General features: G+C 42.2%; 1 protein-coding gene across 3 annotated transcripts in view; it reads right to left on the reverse strand.

Moving 5' to 3' along the window:
- The window catches only part of TMEM131L (transmembrane 131 like), a 191,424-nt gene that overhangs the window by 161,632 nt on the left and 7,100 nt on the right, over nucleotides 1–22,692 (reverse strand). For all 3 annotated transcript variants that reach the window (XM_049852639.1, XM_049852638.1, XM_049852640.1), the window contains exon 3: nucleotides 21,021–21,064. In XM_049852639.1, the coding sequence (XP_049708596.1) occupies nucleotides 21,021–21,064 (44 nt within the window). The remainder of the gene's footprint in view (nucleotides 1–21,020; nucleotides 21,065–22,692) is intronic.

The raw sequence follows: 22,692 nt of genomic DNA on the forward strand, positions 1-22,692 counted from the left end.
ATTTGGTCTGGAGAACTTTTTTAGAAAAGTAAAACCAACCTAGAGATGAGAGCTGGTAACTGCATCCAAGTCTGTGAAGGGCTGCCCTATGGCAAAGAGAGTTGACTTCTTGTTTCGCTTCAGAAGGCCGATTAGGGTCAACTCTTGGCAAAGTGACTGTCCAGGATTAGTGCTCACAGACACACGGCACAGTCCTGGAGTCCTGAAACAATGAGTTCACACCTGGCTGGGTCCCACCCCTCAACACTAACAGAAAGAAAAAAGAATGGGTTGTGCCTAGGATAAGCCAACCTAGAGACAGCCCAAGTTCTCTACCTAAGACTAAACTCGAGGAAAAGGGAAACAAAAGCAAACAGTAATACTGAAGCTCTGCTAAAACCTGTTGCTGTCGAGTCAATTCTGACTCATAGCAACCGTACAGGACAGAGCAGAACTGCCCCATAGGGTTTCGAAGGAGCAGCTGGTGGATTCAAACTGCTGAACTTTTAGTTAGTAGCCAAGCTCTTAACCACTGGGCCACCAGGGCTCCAAGCTCTGCTAAAGCTCTCCACACTTCCAGCCTTCAAAACTACAAGTGCAGAACTGACTACGCTGTACAGTGCCATGACGTTTCTCTTAATTCCAGCGGGTTGTTTTTTGTTTCCTTATTCTTCTTCCCCAAGAAAGGTTGGCAACAGCTCTAAGTTGATACAAACACAAAGGTTGGAACAAGCTCTATTTTGCATATGTTGCATAAACTTCTAAATGGAAACATCTCGATTTCCAGCTCCCAACTACTAGTTTCCAAAGTGACTGAAATGGAAAAAGATAAGGACAAATGGGAAGCCCACCCTTTCTCAGAAGAGCTGAATGAGAAGACCCTGGGGACAGAGAAGGCCACAGAATCTCAACTCCTCATTGTTCACACTTGCCAGAGCGCAGGCATAAACACCAAGGGAGAAAACACTTCACATCCTGTAGAGAAAGAGCTTAAAAGACTGTACTCAGCCCCTAGTTCCCGACCTACCTCCAAAAATACACACACACACACAATGTAATTATCCATGCACGTTGCACTAACGAACGTGCAGCCCCTGTTCCGGAATCCTGCAAAAAACATTTTTATGAACCGATTCACTGAAACACATGTTCCAGGATTTCAAATTAAACAGTGAACCGGAAATGAGTGGGAGAGAGCAGGGGAAGCTGGCCTCGGCCCTCCTGGGCTGTGCCGCTACAATCCCTGTTTCTCTGCCCAAAGTGGGCTTTTAGAAAAGGTTCCCAACAGAGGAGGGCCTCTCACAGTCTCTTCCCCCTCAGAGGGTACACGAGGATAAAGAGCTGAAGGGAAATGGCACAGGACCCCTCAATACCCCTGGCTGTCCAGGCCTCCTAAGCATGTTTGTGAATAAAGTAAGATTCTCATTTTCCATCCTCCTACCTCTTCTGCCACCCGCCTCCTCAAGCTTACATAAACTCAGAAAATGGCAGGCGGACTGAAAAGGAGCTGTGCCTTAAGTCTGACTGAATAAAAAGGCCAGAGGAGGCAACATTTTTCTCTACTAAGCCAAAAATTTCGAAATGCTTACACACTGGCCTCTGCTATCAAAAATGTTAAGGATGTCAACAGGAGCTGAATCTAGGAGTCGCATACTTGGGTTCTCCTTGAACAATTCTCTCCATTTTAATTTTGAAATTTTACCAACAAAAGGAAAAAATTATTTCAGTACTCTTGTATTTTGAGACGCAACTTGTAAACACAGATGAGATAGCAAAACATGGAAAAAAGTATAGTCTATGATAAAAATTAATGCCGAAAGAATCAAACCAGTTGCTGTCCAATCAATTCCAATTCATGTCAACGTGTTACAGAATAGAACTGCTCCACAGGGTTTTCTTGGCTGTGATCTTAATGGAAGCAGATCACCAGGCCTTTCTTCCACGGTACCAATGGGTGAGTTCGAGCCAACAACCTTTAGGTCAGTAGCTGAGCACAAACCGTTTAAGCCATAAAATGTAACAGACACGAACTAATGTTTGCTGTCACTTTCTAATTTCAAGTCTGTAAGCTCAGCCCACAAATAACTAATATTTCCAGAATAGGAAAGAACAGCACCAGGAGACACATAAACCCCATGTGATTCAAACTATAACATGGAAAATGTTTTATTCAAGACTACGAAAACGTCTTTAAAAATATGAATAACATAAAACGTTAAGTCTTGATTTCATCAAAAATAACTGAGAAGTAGAGGTTCTTTGGAGCACTATTTCTCAAACTGGACTATAGAGCCACAGGTTTCCTCAGGGGTTTATCTCAGGAGCCAGAGGAAGGGATGCCTAAAACACAGACATACAGGATGTTTTCAGCTTCTAACCACGTGAGGCCCAACTCAGACCAACTTAAATAAGAGTATGTCTTTCCTGTGACCGGAACGGCTCCAGGACAGGTGGATTCAGCAGCTCAATGATACCCTCAAGGTTGTGGGCCCTTCCCACCTTGCCGTCCTGCCATCCTCTCAGCACCATATCCTCACTGGTGTCCTTTAGAGAAAAACTCTCCTTGAACTCCTAAGATAGCATCCCTTCAAAAATGTCTTTATAAATACCCAATCCTAAATCATTCTCTGGCAAAACCAAAGGGAACAACTGTGACTGACAGTCTAATAGAGATCCATCTTGAGGACTGGGGAGCCTGGTCTTCCCCACCGTGCATGGCAGCCCCAGCTGCATCTAGATGGGGTGGGGGGAGACTGGAGAGTGGGCCTCCAGGCTTCCCCACCCCCAACGCAATAGAGAAGCCCTATAGTTATCTTTTGTATACCTGGATTCTACAGAAAAATATTTTTAATAATTTTTTAATTAATTATTTAAAAAAAATAATTTTTTAAATGAAGTGTTCAGAGAGTTTAAAGAAAGTTTTGCTTTGTTTTTTGAAAACTGTAGTTAGGGCAAGCTTCTGAAACAATGTTTAGGCAAGTGCAACTTGATGCCTTTCTAAGTGATTCCTATCCAATTAAATCCATAGCCTAATCTATTTTCATACCCTGACTCTAAATGTGATTCTCTCAGATAACCACCTTTCTGATTTTTGGATACATCAACCTGCAGCAGGACGGCACTGCCATTCAAAGGTCTTGCTGGCGCTCTGGAAATTCGTCTTTAGACCTCTTTTCTCTCAGTACTGGAACATTCTGTTAACATGCTGAAACCGGTCCATACTTCTTGGGTGAATAGCTGCTGCCCTTCCAGGACCCCCTCACACCTCCCCAGCATGGACCAACTAAAGCGGAAACACCTGGCAGAGCAGCTCCCCGCCCCCCCACCACCACCCCAGGATGCCCGCTCCACCTGCTTCTGGGCAGATGTTCAGACTATCGCTCCGATTGAGCCTGGGTGCAGCCATCAGCTTTCTTACTGTGCCTCTCTCCTCTCTCACAAAGAAGGGCAGGGGGCCGAGGGATTGGCATAGCGGTTGGGAGAGAAGCACCACTGGAGGGTCCCCATCAACAATCCTAGGTGCCTGTTAAGTAGTTCTTTTCAGAGAAAATAGCTTTTCACTCTTTCCAGTACCCAAGACCTTATAATCACTCCTCATCTGCAAAAAAGAAAACTTCACCATCTTTCAGGTGAGACAGCCTAAGCAAGCAACCTCAGCCGAACAGACTCCCCGGTTCCACAGCACTCAGTACATTCTTATTGTCGTTGTTGTTCGGTGCCAGGTAGTCAATTTCAACTCACAGAGAGCCTGCGTGACGTGCAGAGCTGCCCCACAGGGTTTCCCAAACCTAACGTTTACGGGAGCAGATCGTCATATCTTTCTCCCGTGGAGCTGTCAGATACGTTCAGAAAGTAGCAGAGCACTTAACCAACATGCCATCAGGGCTCCTTACTCAATACATAACACCGCTATAACGCGTATTATAATTTGTTGTTTCTGTACATCTGTTTCCTCTTCGTTGTGAGTTTCCCCAAGATGTCTTATTTTCTAACATACCTCACGATATCATAAGCAAAATAAGCACAAATAAGAGAAGAACATCTATCTCACTTACCAGACAAAAACACCAGATATTTTAGTGTTTTCTTCCAGATTGCACAAGTGATTTTTTTTTTCCTCTCGTTAAACAGAAGTGAACATGAACATCTTTCTCTGTCAAACACTCTACTACGACATCGTCTTTATGGATGTACTTGCTGGGCATTTAGGCTGCTTCTAACTTTTTTACCCAAATATAAACAAATATGAACACTCAGGTGAATGCACCGTTATGAACTTACCGTACTGTGGTCTAAAGAAGCCCTTAATGGTGGGATTTTCGGGTCAAAGCATATACATACTTGCATACGTACTGCCAACTGCATATTCCACTAATAAGGGTTTCTTTTGCATGTATTAGGAGCCTTGGTAGCGAAAGAGTTCCAGGCTGCCAGCCAGAGGGTCGACAGTTTGAATCCATCAGCCACGCTTTGGAAACCCTACGGGGCAGTTCTAATCTGTCCTATAGGGTCACTATCAGTTGGAATCGACTTGACAGCAATGGGTTTGGGTTTTGTTTTTTTTGTTTGTTTGTTTTACATGTATTAACTCTTTTAATCTTCCCACAACAATCCTATGATGTAGGCCCTATTTTTGTCCCAATTTTGCAGATGAGAAAACTGAGGCTAGATCACACAGCTAGTCAGCTAGTCAGAGGCCTGGTGGTTACCCACACTAGTTCTGGCTTCTCAGATGTAATCAAATTTCTAAGAAGGGTTCTCCCCTGGAAGCCAGAGAAGGGTACAGGGCAGAAACAGGTCCCCCACTGTTGCACGGCAATGTAACTCAAACGACATCATTCTCAGTCTCTGCAAGCCAGTTAATATTGGGGCCCTTTTTACGTTGCAGGCAATGTTCTAAATGCCCTGCGTTTTTAATCCTCAGAGCAACTCTGAGGTACGTACAATTAATAGTACCCATTTTATAGAAGGGGAAATCGAGGCATAAAAGAGGCATGGCAACTTGCCAAAAGTCACCAACAAGGAAGTATAAAAGATAGACTCCTGTCTGTATAAAGCCTGGCTCTAAGCATAGCTCTTAACCACGGAGTTATTATCCTACCTTAAGGTTGGAAAAAAATACTCTGCCTCAGGTAATTATTACCATATATGCCTGCATCTTGCCATCTTATTTCACAGCCCCGCCCATAAGCACTTCAGGTTCCGCCAGAAATAACCCTGACCTTGGCTTCTGTCTTCACTTCCTTCCTCTCATTACTCCTCCTTATCAAGTCTCCTCCTTAACTCAACCCTTTCTCCCTTAGCCACCTACTGATCCTCAAGCCATCCACTTGTCCTCACTTTCTACTGTATTTCCATCCCTACTCCCAGCCCTAAGCCAAATGATACAAAGCCAGGAAAGGTACAAGTAAAAGAGACTAAAAACCCAGCTCATAAACACACCTTACTTTATGTGTAGCTGAAGTCACATATTCCTTATCTTAAGACCATACACATTCCATGAGAGCAGAGACTGTGTTTATAACCTACTACAGAAAAAAAAAAAAAAACTCATTGCCATGGAGTCGATTCCAGACAGCGGAGAACTGCCCCACAGGGTTTCTAGAAGCAGCCGGTGGATTCAAAACTGTCAACATCTTGGTTAGCAGTAAAACACTTAAGTACTGCGCCACCAGGGCCCCGTTATAACCTACCAGTTTAACCAATATGCTTCAGGGGCTTTCTAATAATATGCTTTATGCCAGTTTCTTACTACCCAGTATACTTGTCTTCCAACCATCAATTACAGCAGAATATTCATTTTCCCCAGATCCGGTCTGGTAATCAGATGCTTTATGCATAACGTTGAGACTCAGAATATAATCTAAGCAAAGTTTTGTGCATATTTATTAATACAATACAGATTAAAAATATTCATTGAAAACCTCCAATTGAAACCTCATCAATATGGAAAATGTAATGATTTGGGTAAACATTAGCTAAAATTCAAACATTCAACAAACTCCTTCTATTTTTAATCCAGGATAAAAAAAAAGAGAAAAAAAAATTAACAGTAAGTATTTAACCAGTAAGCATTACCTACAACTAAACCCACAGGTCACCATCATCATGAATGTTTTAATCAGCCACTTGACAAATGGTTTTTTTTTTTTTAACTGTAAGTTTAAATAATCTTTAGGTTAAAGTGTCCACAATTCAATATTGCATTTCCCCAGTTTATATGAATTAATAGCATTTAGATAAAAATTAAAAAAAAATTTTTTTTTTTTTTAATTTAAATATCTAACAATAAATGAAACTATTCCCTTCTGCTTTTCTTGTTCATCTCATCTCAGGATGGGGGAGGCTAAGGAAAGAAACGAGAGCAAATGAGAATTTTCTAGTCATTTCAATTGACACCACGCCTATAAATTCTAGAAGCTCAAAGTCCGCTGGCCTGACACCTGGGTGACAGTCTCAGCTCTAACACTTCTCAGCTGTGGCAAAAACTGAACCCTTGTGAGGCAAGACCGTGAAGTTGGCTCCAACTCATGTCAACCCCATGTGTGTCAGAGTAGAACTGCTCCACACAGTTTTCTGTGGCTGATTTTTTGGAAGTAGATCAGCAGGGCCTTTCTTCTGAGGCACCTCTGAGCGGACTGGAACCTCCAGCTTTTCGGTTAGCTGAGTGCCTTATCCATTTGCACCACCCAGAGACTCCTTGAGAGGCAAAGGCATAGAGAATACAGAATGGTTATTTCACAACTGAGCCTCAACAGACACAAGTAAATGGAGATATGGATATTTTCTCAGTGGAGGTTCTCTGAATTAAAAAAGCTAATACAATAAAAACCAATCAGAAATGTGACATTACGCTAAAAGCAAGCTTAGTTTTAAAAATTAACATTCTAACTTAATTTTTAAATAGATTTTTTAGGTTACAAAAGGAATATATCTTCATTATAATTAAAAAAAAAAAAAACTGACCTGCAGAAAGCAGAGTCAAGTTCAGGACTGCCCATACAACGCTTCTGTACAAATCTGAATAACTATCCTGGTTGCTTGGTGGTTAAGCACTTGGCTGCCAACCAAGTGTCACCAGCTGCCCTCTGCTTCTGTAAAGATTTACAGCCTTGGAAACCCTATGGGCCAGTTCTACTCTGTCCTATACGGTCACTATAAGTCGGAATCGAGACCACCACTCCAAGGGCTCCAAGTTCAGTCTGACAACCTTGTGTGGAGTGGCACAGAGCGAAATGCTCAGGTCTGCCTACCCTGCCTAGCCCTGCTCCCCAAAAGGCCACCACAAAATTAGCTTTTTGGGTTTCAATTTCCACGAAAACCTTAAAAACAAGGCATTTCATTTATTTACTACGATAAGTATGTTGAAGTACTGTAACCACATTTCTATTTTATAGTAGAAATAACATGAGCTAAGTGCTGCCACATATATCCAAAACTAGCACTGCTCTAAAATCTCTACAAGAAAAGTGCCCCAAAAGCGAGAAGTATAGAAAACTACATACAGGTAGTCCCTGACTTATGACCAACTTGAGTTATGACGAACCACACTTCGTCATAACTATCTGGGTTTTTTTTTTTTTTTTTTTTTGACATCTTACTGTTAGTAATATATACTACATACAACATTGCAGTGCACAATTTGCTGGTATTATTCTTGGCTGTTTACTCGCAGATGTTCAAAGATCAGATTTATAAAGATACTGATAATAAAAGGCAATACTAATGAAAACTAAAAAAAAAAAGAGGTGTTGGGCTTACATCAAAACCAAATTATGACAGAGTCATCAGAACAGGACTCCATCGTAAATCGGAGACTAAAAAAACAAACAAACCAAATCCCTTCCCGGTGAGTTGACCCTGACTCTTAGTGGCCCTATAGGATAGAACTGCACTATAGGGTTTCCAAGGAATGGTTGGTGGATTCAAACTGCCGACCTTTTGGTGAGCAGCGTAATGCTTAACCACTGGGCCACCAGGGCTCCTTTACCAGTTTCCTCCTATTCCACTTCTCACGTACTCCCCCTTCTCTTCTTTTAGTCAATATTACAGGTGTTCAGGTCTCTTGAGCATCTCTCCTCCAGTTTCTCCTTTTAACCCCAATTCAAATGCAGAAATAAAATGTAAATAGGGTCTACTGTGTGTTCACGTAAGTGACAGGCCTTTAATTCAGCAAGAGCCCCGGTTACCTGATACCTGTGCCCCCATAAACTCTATTCCATAAGCCCCAAATATATTCTGAATCTGGCAAGGACATACTGTTTTGACTCTGAACTGAGTTGTTTTGCTTTGGTTTTAGGCTTAAATTTTACATCTAGAATTGTGGCCTCCAATGAGGGGCAACATAACTTTAATGGACCCATGATAATATTAAGAAGTTGGTCCGGCCAGGCAATTAGGGATAACTTTTCTCCCTCAGTTCTGACCTAAATGTGGTGAATTAATAAAAACCCTTCCCAATTACCCAGACATACTTTCAAATTAAAGCAAAGCTTGAATTTACAACCCAGGTTAAATGGATGAAAAGATTAAGGACTAGAGAGCAACTGCTTTCTCCTCACTCTCACATTTCAACCTCAAATAACCCCAGTTCTGTAATGACTGCAGAAGTCACTGTGAAGGCACCTAATTACCCACAAATTACGCCAACTGTAACCAATTTCAGGATCACAGATCAGATTTTCCCCAAACACCAATCTGCTAATTAAGTTATATGAAAGTCAGACTAACAGGCAATTTGGGTGTGACATTTATGCACCTGAAAGTCGACTTATAGGTGAAGTATTAAAATTCACACCAGCAGCAGTCATTCCTTATGGGCCGCACAATTATACACCCAGATAATGCTAGTTAAATATGAAAAATTCCAGAGACAGGACAATTTGGGTTAAAATACAAGGAAGCAGAATGAGACTCATCTTGATTCCTGCATTTTACAGGGAACAACAAAAGGATTCTCCCTCCATAACCAATGAAGGCCTAAGGGGGACCTGCCTCAGCAAGTGGATCGTCCCACACGCATTCACTTGTTAACTTCCAGTTGATAATCAAACAAATCTAAGATGCTCACACACCACAACACACACACAGCCTGCCAGCAGTTTCAGTAGCTGCATTTATCTGAATTCTAATTAAAGGAATGTGGTTTGATTTCGTGGTTTTGCCCATTTGCTCATTAGGCTCCAGGATATATTGAAATAGTCTTTAAAAAAATCTTCCCACTAATTTCCCACAAGAAAACACACATGCAAGCACACACATGCACAAGCACACACACAAATACTTGTTCTGAGCACTCAGTTTACGTAGGTAAATAAATAATTTCCTTGAATATGCTCCTACTGATATGCTCAGAAATAAAATCCATTCCACCAAATGGCCAGGTTTATTCACTACGCTGCTGAGAAAATCTGTGGGGCTTGTGGCTGCTGCTGGGGCATCGACAAGCAAAGCTGCGACAGACCAGATGGTATGCGCGGCTCTAAGAAATGAAAGCTCACAACCTATCAGTCTGCACAGCATCAACCTCATATCAAAAAGGTATTTCCTGAGAGTCCTGGAGCACGGGAGTGCAGGGAAAGAAGGCGAGAGGACCCTCACGGGGACTCATAAATAAGTCCCACTGGTCACCACACTTGAATGGGGTCCCTTCCGCCTGCTCTCAGCTGGCAGTGTCCCCACGCCCACCACAGAGGGCCTCAGGGCAACCCCAGGCTGTGGCTGGGGTGGGGAGGCTCAGCCATCCATGGCCGTTACCGTCCCAATTTTGTTCCTTCTCCCTGCAACCAGCCGCCTCCTCTGGGCACCAACTCGTACCTCCTGCCACTTCTTCCACCACATCTGCTGAATGACACCCACACTCCCGCGCATTTGGGGGCCCTGTGCCAAGCAGGATGGGAAGGCGGGACACGGAAGTCCCCTTCACTGTGGGAGGTGCCTGAGCTGCTTCCGCCCACCCCAGTTTGGAGCAGAATTTTTCATAAAACACTTCTTTCGGTTTTTACCTGCTTATCCGCTTCCTCATGCTCCAATAACCTTCCCTTTTTTTATACACCTCCCCTCCCTGCTCAGCTCTGTGTCCACAGGGGGCTGGGCCAGGAGACGAATCTGAGCATACACACTACCCTGTACTGTGAATGGCCACTCCCATCCAATAACTGAGACTTTTTGTTACCGAGCCAAGATTTCCTGCCAGACTCACTTCCCTTATAATGAATGAATTATCCCGGAGAAAGTTTGTAAGCTCTCCCATGGAAACTGACTGGTGGTGGCCTAACTCACCTGTTTACCAGACGTGCTAGAGCATGCTGGACCCCAACAGTTGGACACCAAAGCTCAGCCTGGGACCTCCCACCCCATAAACTATGACGGAACTCTTTTAGAGAACTTGGATCAGCGAGCTGAAACCTGATACCATATTAAGAGAATGTGTATGTATTCTAAATTTGCTAAAATTCTGATATACCAAACTCACTGCCTCTGAGTTGTTTCAGACTCATAGGAACGCTACAAGACGGAGCAGAACTGCCCCATAGGGTTTCCAAGGTGGTAAATCTTTACAGAAGCAGACTGCCACAACTGTCTCCCAAGGAACGGCTGGTGGGTTCGAATGCCTGACCGTTCAGTCGGTAGCCAAGGGCTTTAAGTAGTGGGTCCTAGTGTCGGTAAACAAGGCTATACAGAACAATCTTCATCTTCCAACTTGCACCCCAATCTTTCATCTACAAGACCATTTCTGTCTCTCATTACTCCATCTTCAATAAGAAGTCTATCTTGAAACTTAGGGGGCAGTGAGCTCCTGCTGACAGTGGAGGAATCACTGGGAAAAGGCAGGTGAGAGGAGCTGTACAACTTGAAGAATATGATCAGCGTCACTGAATTGTACATGTAGAAATTGTTGAGCTGGTATATGTTTTGCTGTGTACATTTTCAACGACAAAAAAAAATTTTGAAGAAAAGTGTATTTTGAGATGTGATTTCTTAGGTACCTCACAATCACTTGGAGGGCTTACTAAAACAGACTGCTGGGCCTCTCCCCTACAGCTTCTGATTCAGTAGGTCTGGGTGGGGTCTGAGAACTTGTCTAACAAGTTCCCAGGAGATGCTGATGCTGCAGGTCCAGGGACTGTGCTCTGAGAAACACTGCCTAGACCTCTCACGCCTCATTCAGCTCACCTCACTAATTCAGGGCAGCACGCACTGCTACGCTTGCACACCGTCCACTTCCCCTTCTCCCACATTGGCTGGACGTCCCCTTGTGACTTGGGTCAACCCTGTGAGCAAGGTTAATCATGGTGGTCCCACCACTCCCTAGGCTGGTGACTGGTTCAGGGTGAGTGTTAACTGCCATCGAGTCAATTCGGACTCATAGCCACCCCATGCGACAGAGTAGAACCGCTCCATGGGGTTTTCTAGGCTGTGATCTTTAAAGAGGCAGATTGTCAGGTCTTTCTCCCTGGGAGCCACTGGGTGGGTTCAAACTGTCAACCTTTCCGTTGGAGCTGAGTGCCTGGCCATTTGCACCACCAGAGCTCCTTCTCAGGGTGATTAGGGTTCCCATTTTTGGGTAGGGGACCCATTTTGGGTACAGGACCCATTTCTGACCTGTTAGATAGATACAGGGAGAACTCTGCTGAGGGGTGCTTCTGAGAAAGAGGCCCAGGAAGCGGGTCCTCCCAACCTGCCTCCAGATGTTCCCATGGCTTGGAGGGCAACAGGCAGCTGACCACAGCACAACGGGTAGAAAGAAACTGGCTCCCTGGCAAAGACACTAACCTGCTGAATAAGCCAAGCCTAGAACCACCCTGCCTCCTGGCTTCTTGTTAGGTGACATAATACATCCTTTATTGTTTGAGCAGGTTGAGTCAGGGTTTTCTATTACCTGAGCTGAAAATATCTAATCACAAAGCAAGCTAACGAGATAGCAAGGTCTGAGGACTAAAGGCAACCTCTCAGCACATTATTACAATGGCATCTATTCTACAAAGTAATTTTAAAATTCCGTATTTAAATTTTCCAGGGTGCCTCAAAAGCTATGTAACCAAATGTCTGTGGATAAACTTAGAAATAGTGTAAAACTGAAGAATCAACCTAGCACACCAGTTGCCCCCGAGTGAATTCTGACTCACGGCAATCCCACGTGTGCCAGAGTAGAACTATCCTCTGCAGGGTTTTCAGTGGCTGTTTTTTGGGAAGTAGATCATCAGGCCTTTCCTCCAAGGCACCTTTGGATGGACTTGAACTGCCAACCTTTCCGTCAGCAGCCAAGTGTGTTAAGAACTTGCACTATCCAGGGCCTATCTAGCACACAATAAAGTATTATTTAAGACTCAACTCTGCAAAGTTTAGAATATAAATTCGTTTTCTTTTAAGAGCCATGCTCTCACTCTTTTGGGGGGTTTGATAAGGACCACATCATTCTGGAGTATATTAAGGAATAAGTAGCTTCCACACATCAATCCTAGACTTAAGTCTCCTTCTACAGAAATCAGACTATCTAGCTGGAAAAATGCTTTTCCAACCATTTCACTTTAGATCCAACAAGGCAGGCAAACGTCATCTAGAGAGAGGGCAGCTGGGGTTCTGTGCCAGCTGTGCCACTTCACAGCTCTGTAATCTTGAACAAACTGTTTTACCTTTTCATGAACCTGTTTCCTCATTTATGAAGTGGGAATACCTCCACCATGCACCTGGTTGTTTAAGGATAATGCATGTAAACGCACTTCAGAAACCACTGCGATAACAAGAAAAGGTAATTACTTAAACCCAATTTTTAGTGGATTAAGTGGATTAACCTGGCCCTGACTTCAAAAGATAAAGATTAATCACGATCCCAGAAGCATTACTTCACCCAAAATTCCTACCACATAGATCTCCCAAAACTATCAACTGGAATACTGCTTGTTTGGATGGTTATTCAAACTGAGTTTCACCTATTATAAATAATTTAGTGGCAGCTAAAGGGACCAACATCCACAAAGTAGTACAACCCTGAAAGTCAATGTTACACAAGCATGACACTGATACGCTGAATTATTCACTGCGTACATTTTCATGGCAGTCAGCTTGGGAGGCCACCAACATGTCCTCTGCTTTTAAGAGCTTGGCTACTAAACAAAAGGTCAACAGTTCAAATCCACCAGCTGCTCCTTGGAAGCCCTATGGGGCAGTTCTACTCTGTCCTGTAGGGTCACTGAATCAGAATCGACTCAACGGCAATGGGCTTTTTCATCCTCTAGCAACAGCCTTCAAGTGAAGCAGTGGTTTCCTTTGGACATTTCGGAGCAAATCATCTCTCTGATAAGATGTTTAGTTTTAGCCCGACAGCCACTTGTCATTCAGAATCCTATCTTCTGAATGAAATACTCAGACAAACCGGTAAAAACAAAAGGAATGAGAGAAAAGGAAATAAGCAGGCATGACACTAAACCCATGTTTCTCAAACAGAGACGTATACGCCCCCTTGGCCCTCTCAAGCATGTATCAGAGAAAACAAGGCCGCGAGATAAATATGGCCATCTTCCTGGAGCATCAATTTTACTATAGGATTTTTAGAGGGGTTAAAAAAAAAAATCATTGAGAAATTTTTAAATGATTAAAATTTTTCAAAGCATTTTGAATTTTTTTTTTTTTTAATTTCAAAGGATTTTCATGTGTAAAGCAGACTGATTCAAAGTACATCCCAACTACTTTGGGGGAAAATGTTGACAAGGACTACAATAAGCAAATAAAACTTTTTTATATCTTTTATAAATTTGCTATAAAGGCAATTCTACAACAATGGTTCCAAAAACATATTCATTGAGCTCCACAACATGTCTGAAATACTGTCTAGACTACCAAGGCAATTATTTGTAAAGTGACAACATTCTTTTGTTTCATTTATTTGGGGAAAGTCACTATTCCTCTAGAGTCTTATTTCATAGGTGGAAGACTTAACAACCTACTAATAATTTAATGATAATTCATTTAAAACTAGAGTAACAAGTTCCCAGGGGATCCCATTATATTAATATTGGTGTTCCTAGACAAACAATATTACCTTGGGAAATTATACTTCTCTTTCCAACCTTGAAATCTAAGCTCCGCCACCTTTTAAGCAGTAGAAATCTTGGTGTTACCACACACCTAGAACACCTTTACAGAACTAATCGATACCACAGCCCAGGCTGTGCGATTCATCTAAAATGGTGCCTTTTTCCTCATCGACCCACCAAGACAAGGAGAGTAAAGAGCAATCCAAAGCACAATGCCTAGTGAATAAAAGGAGCCTAAAACAACCCAAATGGCACCTCACCCATGACCAGAAGCTTCCCTAAAAATATAAGTTGGATCCCATGGCAAACACCCAAGTCTCTCTCCTGCTTACAGTGGTATCTTCCACTCTTCTGAAATAGGCTTGTCATAAGTCTTTCACGTATCTTTTAACCATGTTGTAGTTTCCACGGCGAAGTCGTCCTAGGTTAATGAGTCGGCCTGGTTCTTTCTTTAGAATACACATCCAACTGAATGGATTCCATTTTACTGTTAAGTATTGTGACACTGAGTAACAGACAATCAGTCAAACCATCGAGTGGCATATGGAATGAAACCAGCATAGAGTTGGACTTCTAAGATTAAACAAACCACTTCTCTTAAAATAAATCTTTAGTCTAAAACAATGTGTACAGTGATAAGAACACAGAGGTTCTGGTGCCATATTCACACATTTACATATAATAACTAACCCCCTCAACCCCCATACTTCAATTCCACTTTTCTGGTTTAAGGAATAATGACATGATTCAAGTGTTTTTGCCTGTTTTTATTCTAGATTAACCCTTCAAAATATACCTTGAATTATCAAACATTCGAATATCTTTTTCAAAATAAAGATACAAATTCTAATCACTCCAGGAGCTTAAAAAAAGATATATCTAGGTGAACTAAAAATTTCAGTGAAAACCAAAATTAGGATTCTGATCCTACTGCACAACTACTATTTTTCTAACTGATTTCAATTGAGGGCTAAATAATTATAAATGAAGTGCCAAAAGGCTTTGCTAAACGTTTCACAACCTAAAAGCCTGAAAAGGGTTTTACGGCTTGAAAATAATTTTAGTACATACCAAGAATCCTGCTTAAAGCCTTGTGTTAACAAAAATACCTAAACTCTGGCTCTTTTACAGTGAGAGAAAATTCACTTTACATTTTTATATCCATGGAGACCATGACTGAATTCATTCACTCTGTACGCCTCTCAGAGCCCAAACAACACTGCAGAAGGTACCACAGGGCACACTCATACAAAGTGAATAACCCATTCTCTTCAAAAACACACTAACTGCAATAACCTAATTTTAAAAACCACAACCTCTAATACAGCTAAAACTAGTACTATGGTTCCAACGGCAAATATGGTTTGGGGGCTTGGATATGAAGAGAACATGAGAAGCACAACAAGCAATCAATTTGAAAGATTTAAATTTAAAAATATGACCTTCTACTCCAGTTAAGCCATCCTTTACCTAAGTTATTTACCTAAGGTCCTTTACCTAAGGTATCAGGTTTGGGTGCTGGAGAATCAAAGGTGAATGAGACTCAGACAGGAACTTGGGTTTGCTGAGAAAGGCAATTTCAGAGCAGGGGAGTAAGTGCAGTGCACTAGGTAAGTGCCAGGATGCCAGGTGAATCTGAACTAAGAGAGTCAGCCAGGTGAAGGGAGAGTCAGGAAAGGGAAGTATTGAGGCAAAAAGACGAGCCTGTCTGAATGTGGGGAAGTGAGAAACAGACGGGTGGAAGGCTGAAGAGGTAAACACAGCCTAGATCACCAAAAGGACGTTTATGCTTTATCCTGGAGGTAATGTGGTCCACAAAAAAGCTGTTTTTAAGGGCATATTTTGCTGCTGCTACTAATCAAAGAAAACTATTTAAAAAATTTTAAATGTATGTTTTAGATGCATCACCCTGGCAAAAATGTGAACAGGCTGAGGTAACTATAAAACGGCAGCAGGGAGACCATTTGAAGAAGATCCAGACATAACAGGCAATCCACTGGGAGTGTGAGAGTATGAAGACTCAAGAGTGGATCCCATTTCTGTGTTAGACAAATGAAGGCATGGTACTGCCACTCAGCAGGAGGGAGAGCTGCTGGGGGAGGGAAGAAAGGGGCAGGGGTGAGCCAAGGAGCTCAGTTCAGGATGTGCTAATTTTGCAACACCTGAAGGCTAGTCAAAGGAAGACCTGTGGAAGCAACTGAACAGTGTGGGACCAGGCAAGACCCCCGGTCAGAAGGTAGAACCCACATTAAACTTCCTCATATATATCAAAACCCAACAGAATAGGAAGTTTACCTAGGAATGGGAAGAGAGGAGGGTGAGAGATGGAACCCTGGGGAATGTACACTCAGGTTCAAAAGTGCTATGACCACATCAACAGATAAAGATGGGGTTTTGTCAACAACACTGCATTCAATTTCTGAAGGAGAACAAAAAGTGAAAAGTAGTTCCATTCCCTGTGGGGGCCCCAACATCCCCTTCACGGCCAAAAGGAAGTTTCCCTGAAGATTAAGTCATTTATTGTCTGTAATTATATCTTTCAGTATGTTCCTGAAAGGCTAATGAGATTTTCTTCAAGTTCTGACTCTTAGGGTCTGCCCTTAACTGACAAACTGTTTCAGGAGAACCTATTTTGCTGCTGTTACTAACCAGATAAAAGAAAATTTATTTTAAAAAATCCTTTCACAGACACTGTCGGTAGCCAGCCAGTATTTATGATTTTTTTTAACCATGTTAAAACGCTGAAATAATACACCATTCATACTCTGCCAATACTTAAATTTCTCATAATCTAACAAACATACAAAAAAAAAAAAAAAAAAGGCTTATCAGAGATGCACGCACAGAGAGAAAGCCACACCAGCTTCCAGAGTGTCTCCAATTCTACTAAGAGCTTAAGTCAGCTCTCATTTGCTTTCATCATAGAATACTGCTGATATTTGAGAACACCCAGGAGAAAAATGGGGAGGGAGAGGAAAGAGGGAAAAAGTTTTTCGAATATTGCTTTTCTGGCTTTCAACCAAATACAATTACATAGCATTTGCAGAAGATGAAGTCTAGATAATATAAACAAAAACTTCAACGAGGCCTTTTACCCTGAAAGCTTTCCCAAGCTGTGCTTTGAGATAAAGGGCAAGCTGCTCTAGAACCCTACACCCCAGAATTAACTGCAGCCAGGTTCTGGCCCCAACCTGGGCAGTCTTGGGGCTGAAACACAAGAGCCCTCTTCACTATCTAGATTTCTCTCCAGTGACAGATGTCAGTGCCACCTTTCTTGGAACATACTGAGATTCTGTTTTTATGGTCAAGTTTCCTTCTTGAGTCCCAAGTTAGTAGCTGCTCCTCCTCATGGTCCTTTCAGAGAAAACGCATTCGTTTTCAACATTTAAGTGTTGGTTCTGTTGACTTCAAGTACGCCTTACCATCATTAAGAGCTGGCACTGTGAAATAGTCATGAAAATTTAAATCGCAAAAAGGTCTGGAAAATGTATAAAGAGTAATGACTTCATAAATAAGATTAAGAATAAACGACATTAAAATAGCACAGCAAACCTTGTACTGGATTATAACCCAAAGTGTAAAATAAATATTCATGAGTCCATATGACAGAAACCCTCAATTTGGGTTTGTCTGATGTTTTTCTCATGGTTAGATTAGGGTTATGGGTTTTTGGATCTTGGGAGAATTGAAAAATAAAATTAAAAAAAAAAAAATCCTCAATCGTGCAGTGGAACACAGGAATAGTCAGTACTTAAACCAAAAAATCATTGCTTTCGAGTCGATTCCGACTCATACCAGCCCTATAGGACAGAGCTGAACTGCCCCCATAGGGTTTCCACGGAGGAGCTGGTGGATTTGAACTGCCAACCTTTCGGTTGCCAACTGTAGTCCTTAACCACCACACCACCAGGGCCCCAGTCAGTACTTAGGTGAGTGATTTACAATCGTAGAGCATTACACTTACAGAGATAATTCTTGGAGATAATTCCAGAATCCACATTTTCAGAAAATGGTAACAAAGGTTTTCTAAGAGCAGCATCCCACCCATGTCAGAATCTTGTCTTTATACATAAAAAATAGATCTCAACCAAAATAGGTCAAGAAAAACAGGGAGGCTTGGAAGTTAGGTTAAAAGGAAAGCAACCAGGGATAAAATCAAGCAAAATATTGGAACATCTGATATCAGGAAGACAAAACATCAATCAGAGTTGATCAAACCGTGAACCATGATCCACTAAGGACTTTTTTAATCAATCCAGTTGGCAGCAACCAGCATTTTTTAATGAAATAAAATGGAACTGAAAGTAAGAGCACGTACATCTTGGGTAGTAAGGCAAGTACTACTGTGTGGAACTTCAGTTTTTTTTTTTAATAATAAATTCATATGCCTACATGTACATATTCGTACATCTATACATATATGCATAAATACATAGTTATAATGTAAAACTGAGTCGCTGCCCAAAAGTTTGAAGTTGCTGCTCTAAATCATTGACTTAATTCCCCTTCACCCCCATATCTTTCTTTCTGATAATCTGGCACTGTGTCAAAAGGCCAGGAAGGATAAAATCAGGTAATACCTCTAAGTCTGACAGAAAACTGAAAGGGAAAAAAAGAAAGAAACCAGTTCTAATTAACAAGGAGAGAAATGCAACTACAAAATGGGAGAATACAAAGGCCCAGGCCACAAGGCTACCTAGAGGGTGAAGACACCCACAGCTAGGGTCTGCACCCAGGCCTGCCTAGTACTGCACTCACAGACCAAACTCTCTCAACTTGCCATTTCCACTTGGACGTGTCATACGAAGTCTGAGAGCCTGAGGACATAACTGGCATTCCCATTTCCCTCCCACTTCACCTCACACACATCATCACATCCCCAGATACTCAAGCCAAGTTCCAGAAGTCCTCCACGATCCCTCTTTCTCACACCCTCCGCAACAAGTCAACAGGTAGTCCATCTGCTCCACCCCACATCTCAAAGGTTCCCACGCCCCTCCACCCCCACTGCCACAACTGTTGCCCCAGTTACCATCCTTGCCTTTTCTTGTTCCCATACACCCAAAAAGGATTTTGACAAACTCTGAACCCTGGTCCACGTGTTTCAGTTGTCCAACATATAAAATTTATACTGTGAGTTTAAATGCTTAGAAAGAATGTAATTTCTGGCATATAGTAAATGCTGACTGTTTTAATAAAACTCCCAATCACTTTCTAAAATATATTCAATGGAATCTAAATATCATTGCGAGGATATCCACCATTGCCCATTTTAAAAAACACAAGAATATGCTCCTTATTGCTGGATGTTTTACTCTGCTCCTTTTTCTCCTCGAACCCTTATTTTCACCCCCTGTCCCCATGTATCTTTATGTTCAAAGCTTTTTGAAACAAAACTATGGCTGAAAATTAAAATTTCAGAGTTTTTTAGATCTCCTATAACCACAGGGTCTATGTATTAAGTTCTTCTTCTGAACTGAGTCATTACAATTTGTATTTGATCAGGTGAAGAAATTTCACATAAATAACATTTTAGTGAAAATGCACCCTTTCAATGAGATGGATAGAGCTGTCTTCCCCCTTCCTCAATTGGTTCATCTATCTGTGAGTAAACATTTCTTACTGCTAGAATGAGACAGAGTTAGTTAGCATCAGTTTACACCTAGTTTTCTTTTCTTTTTTTAATATAAGCACTGAGAAAGCGTGTTCACATCAATATATGTGAATGGAAGAGTTTTGTTATACAGGTCTGTCCGTAAGTTCTCTAAACACTCTTAAGAGTTTTATCCAAAAATCACACATTGATCTAGCATTCAAAATAACTTTTAACGATCTATCAGGTGCAGGTGCCAGTCTGATTAAGTCCTCCTTCAATTTTTGTTGAAAGAAAAGATTTGAAAACCACCAGAGTTACAAAGGAATTTGTCATCCGATCAGAGTTAATCACTTTCTCCTAATGCCAATATTTCAAATTGCCCCTTTGTCCACCCACGATGAAGGAGGCAGTAGGGCTGGGATGGGCGAGAAGCATGCCTTTCTTCTGTGAAGTAGAGACGTGAGCTTGTAAAAGGAGAAGTAGGAAATGTGAACTTGTGACCACAGATACATCGACGTCAGGAAAGAGTTATAAGGTCAGTGGGGATCTGCAGCTAATTCCCTGAAATTTACCCCATGGACCTACAAGTGACCACATATCATATTTTGACAGCAATTGGCCAAAACATCCCTATGACCAAGGTATATATAATCTACATTTTTTGATTTGCTAGTCCCCTGCTTAAAATCCTTTACCAATGCACACCAACACTTAAAAAAGAAAAGCTAACTCCTTACCAGTGCCTTTAAGGCCCTACCTCATCTCACCATCCTATAAACCACACTGGCCACCCCCAAGTTCCTGGATTGCTGCCAGTGCTTCCTGCCTCGGGGCCTTTGCACCTGCTATTTCCTCTGCCCAGCACACTCTTCCTCTGCTTGCTGTATGGTTGCTCCTACACATCCTCCAGACTTCAGCTTGAACATCACCGCCTAAGAGGGGCCTCACCTGACCACCCCGTCTACCTCCTTATTCTCTACCACAGGAGTCTAATTCTTGGCAATTCGTATCATAAGCGTAACTGTGTTGTTTACGCTAATGACTGACTCCCTCACTACACACGGCACTGGTCTTGCACAGTGTTTTATGTCCAGCACCCAACACGGTGCCTGATGCTCAATAGATGTTCAAGAATAAAAAGCAGGGCAGGGGGAAAAGTCAGGTTGTGTGTATATGTCGGGGGGTGGGGGGTGTTTCTAACAGCTTTCTATATAACCTCATATTAAAATAAAAAAAAATTAATTATTAGAGAATAAATACCACAAATGTCAAAGAAAAGGGTATAATGCAGATAATATTAAATACACAAAAACGCATATATGGACAGACATATACCAAGACTTCAGATGGTATCCAAAGTGGACAAGGAAGTTCAATACACAGGCATTCATACCCATTTTTTTCCTTACCTCTGTTCTTGAGCCCGCTCCTCCATATCCTCTTCAGAATCACCCTATTGAGAAAGCACACACTTTAACAGCTGTTTCAGAGAACAGAGAATGAACAAAAGAAATAGTTCTTGAAATCTCACCCAAGGGTGATAAACTTGTAATAAACATCTACAACGGTGCCTCGCACAGAGCAGGCATTTAATAAGTACCAAGAACATCACTGCTAAGCGATTCCTCTGATATTCACTGTAAGTAAATATTCTGTCTGTTTAAAAGCGCAAGCCAAACATAATCTCAAAATTAGTCTAACATCACTTCTTTTCAAGAGCCTTAAGTTTAATAAGAATCAAAATTTCCAAATATAGGAAATGAATTCTGTTAAGCTCAGAATCCCCTAACGGAATACCTGTTATGTTTTGACATCAACAGAAAAAAAGGTAGATAGTTTTATCAATGGTATAAATATCCACTCTGTCCTATAGGGTTGCTATCAGTCGGAATTGACTTGGCGGCACTGGGTTTGGTTTTGGTTTTTGGTATAAACATCATACTCAAAAACTCTTCCAAAAATCTTCTCCCAGACTTAACATGCGGAAATCTGATCACATGTAAGGTACTGTGAGGGTAAAAAGAAAAGGTGCTCAAAACAGAAGCCTAAGAGCAGATCGATTAAATACTGCATTTGTGACTTGCCTGACAGACACTCTCAAGTCAGGTGACATACTATTCTTTCCTGAGGCTCACCACCACTGGCTGCAGGGATACTAATTCTTCCTGTTTCTTCAGTGCCTCCCAAACTCAGTATTACTGCCTGGCTGCCCCTCCCATCTGTCGCTGCCACTGTTCTGGGCGCAGCAGCCCTGGCTCTCTTCAGGCTTCTCTACACTAATTCCCTCAGAAAGTTAACCTGTGGTTGTAACCATGAAGCCCAAACCCCCATCTCCAGCCCCAGCCTCTCACTCCACCACGCTTGTGCACACCCGATAGATATACCCACACTTCCAGAAGAGCCAAGACTCATCTTCAGCAAACACCAAGCCCAGTGACTAGCACACAGTAAGTACTCCAAACACTTGTAGAATGAATTGTCTTACCACTCCAACCCTATCTCCAAACACCTCCAGGATACATGCATTGTGCCTCCCCTTCACCTTCGGCTCCCCAGAAACAATGCCGACCAACACCACACTTATCAACCAACCTCAGGGGTCCCGCCCAACTGGCTTCTGTTTTAACATGTCAAGGACACTCTCCTTGACCCCTGGGCAAACCTTATGGTCACCCTATATTGCTCTCCTCCCTTCACCTCCAACCATAAGGCCCTACCTGCTAATCTAAAATGAAGCTCACCCCTGTCCTTTCTTCTCCATCCCTCCTGCCAGCAAATTAGCCCACACCATTAGTATCCCAGGCCTCACTTACCAGGACAGACTTTTAGGGCTTTCACTCTGGTTGAAGACCCCCCTGCCTTCAACCACCCTGAACATCACTTCAAGAGCAATCTTCCTCAACATTAATCATTATTTACCTCAAACGCGGTATGGACCCAGTATTCAAAGTCACTGTGTTAATCCCTGCTCAAGAGCCTACAATGGCAAGGAAAATACTAGCCCAAGAGCCAAAGGGGCCACATAAACCAGAGACTCCATCAGCCTGAGACCAGAAGAACTAGATGGTGCCCAGCTACCAC

Source organism: Elephas maximus, chromosome 13 (genome assembly GCF_024166365.1).
Source record: "Elephas maximus indicus isolate mEleMax1 chromosome 13, mEleMax1 primary haplotype, whole genome shotgun sequence".
NCBI lineage: Eukaryota > Metazoa > Chordata > Mammalia > Proboscidea > Elephantidae > Elephas > Elephas maximus.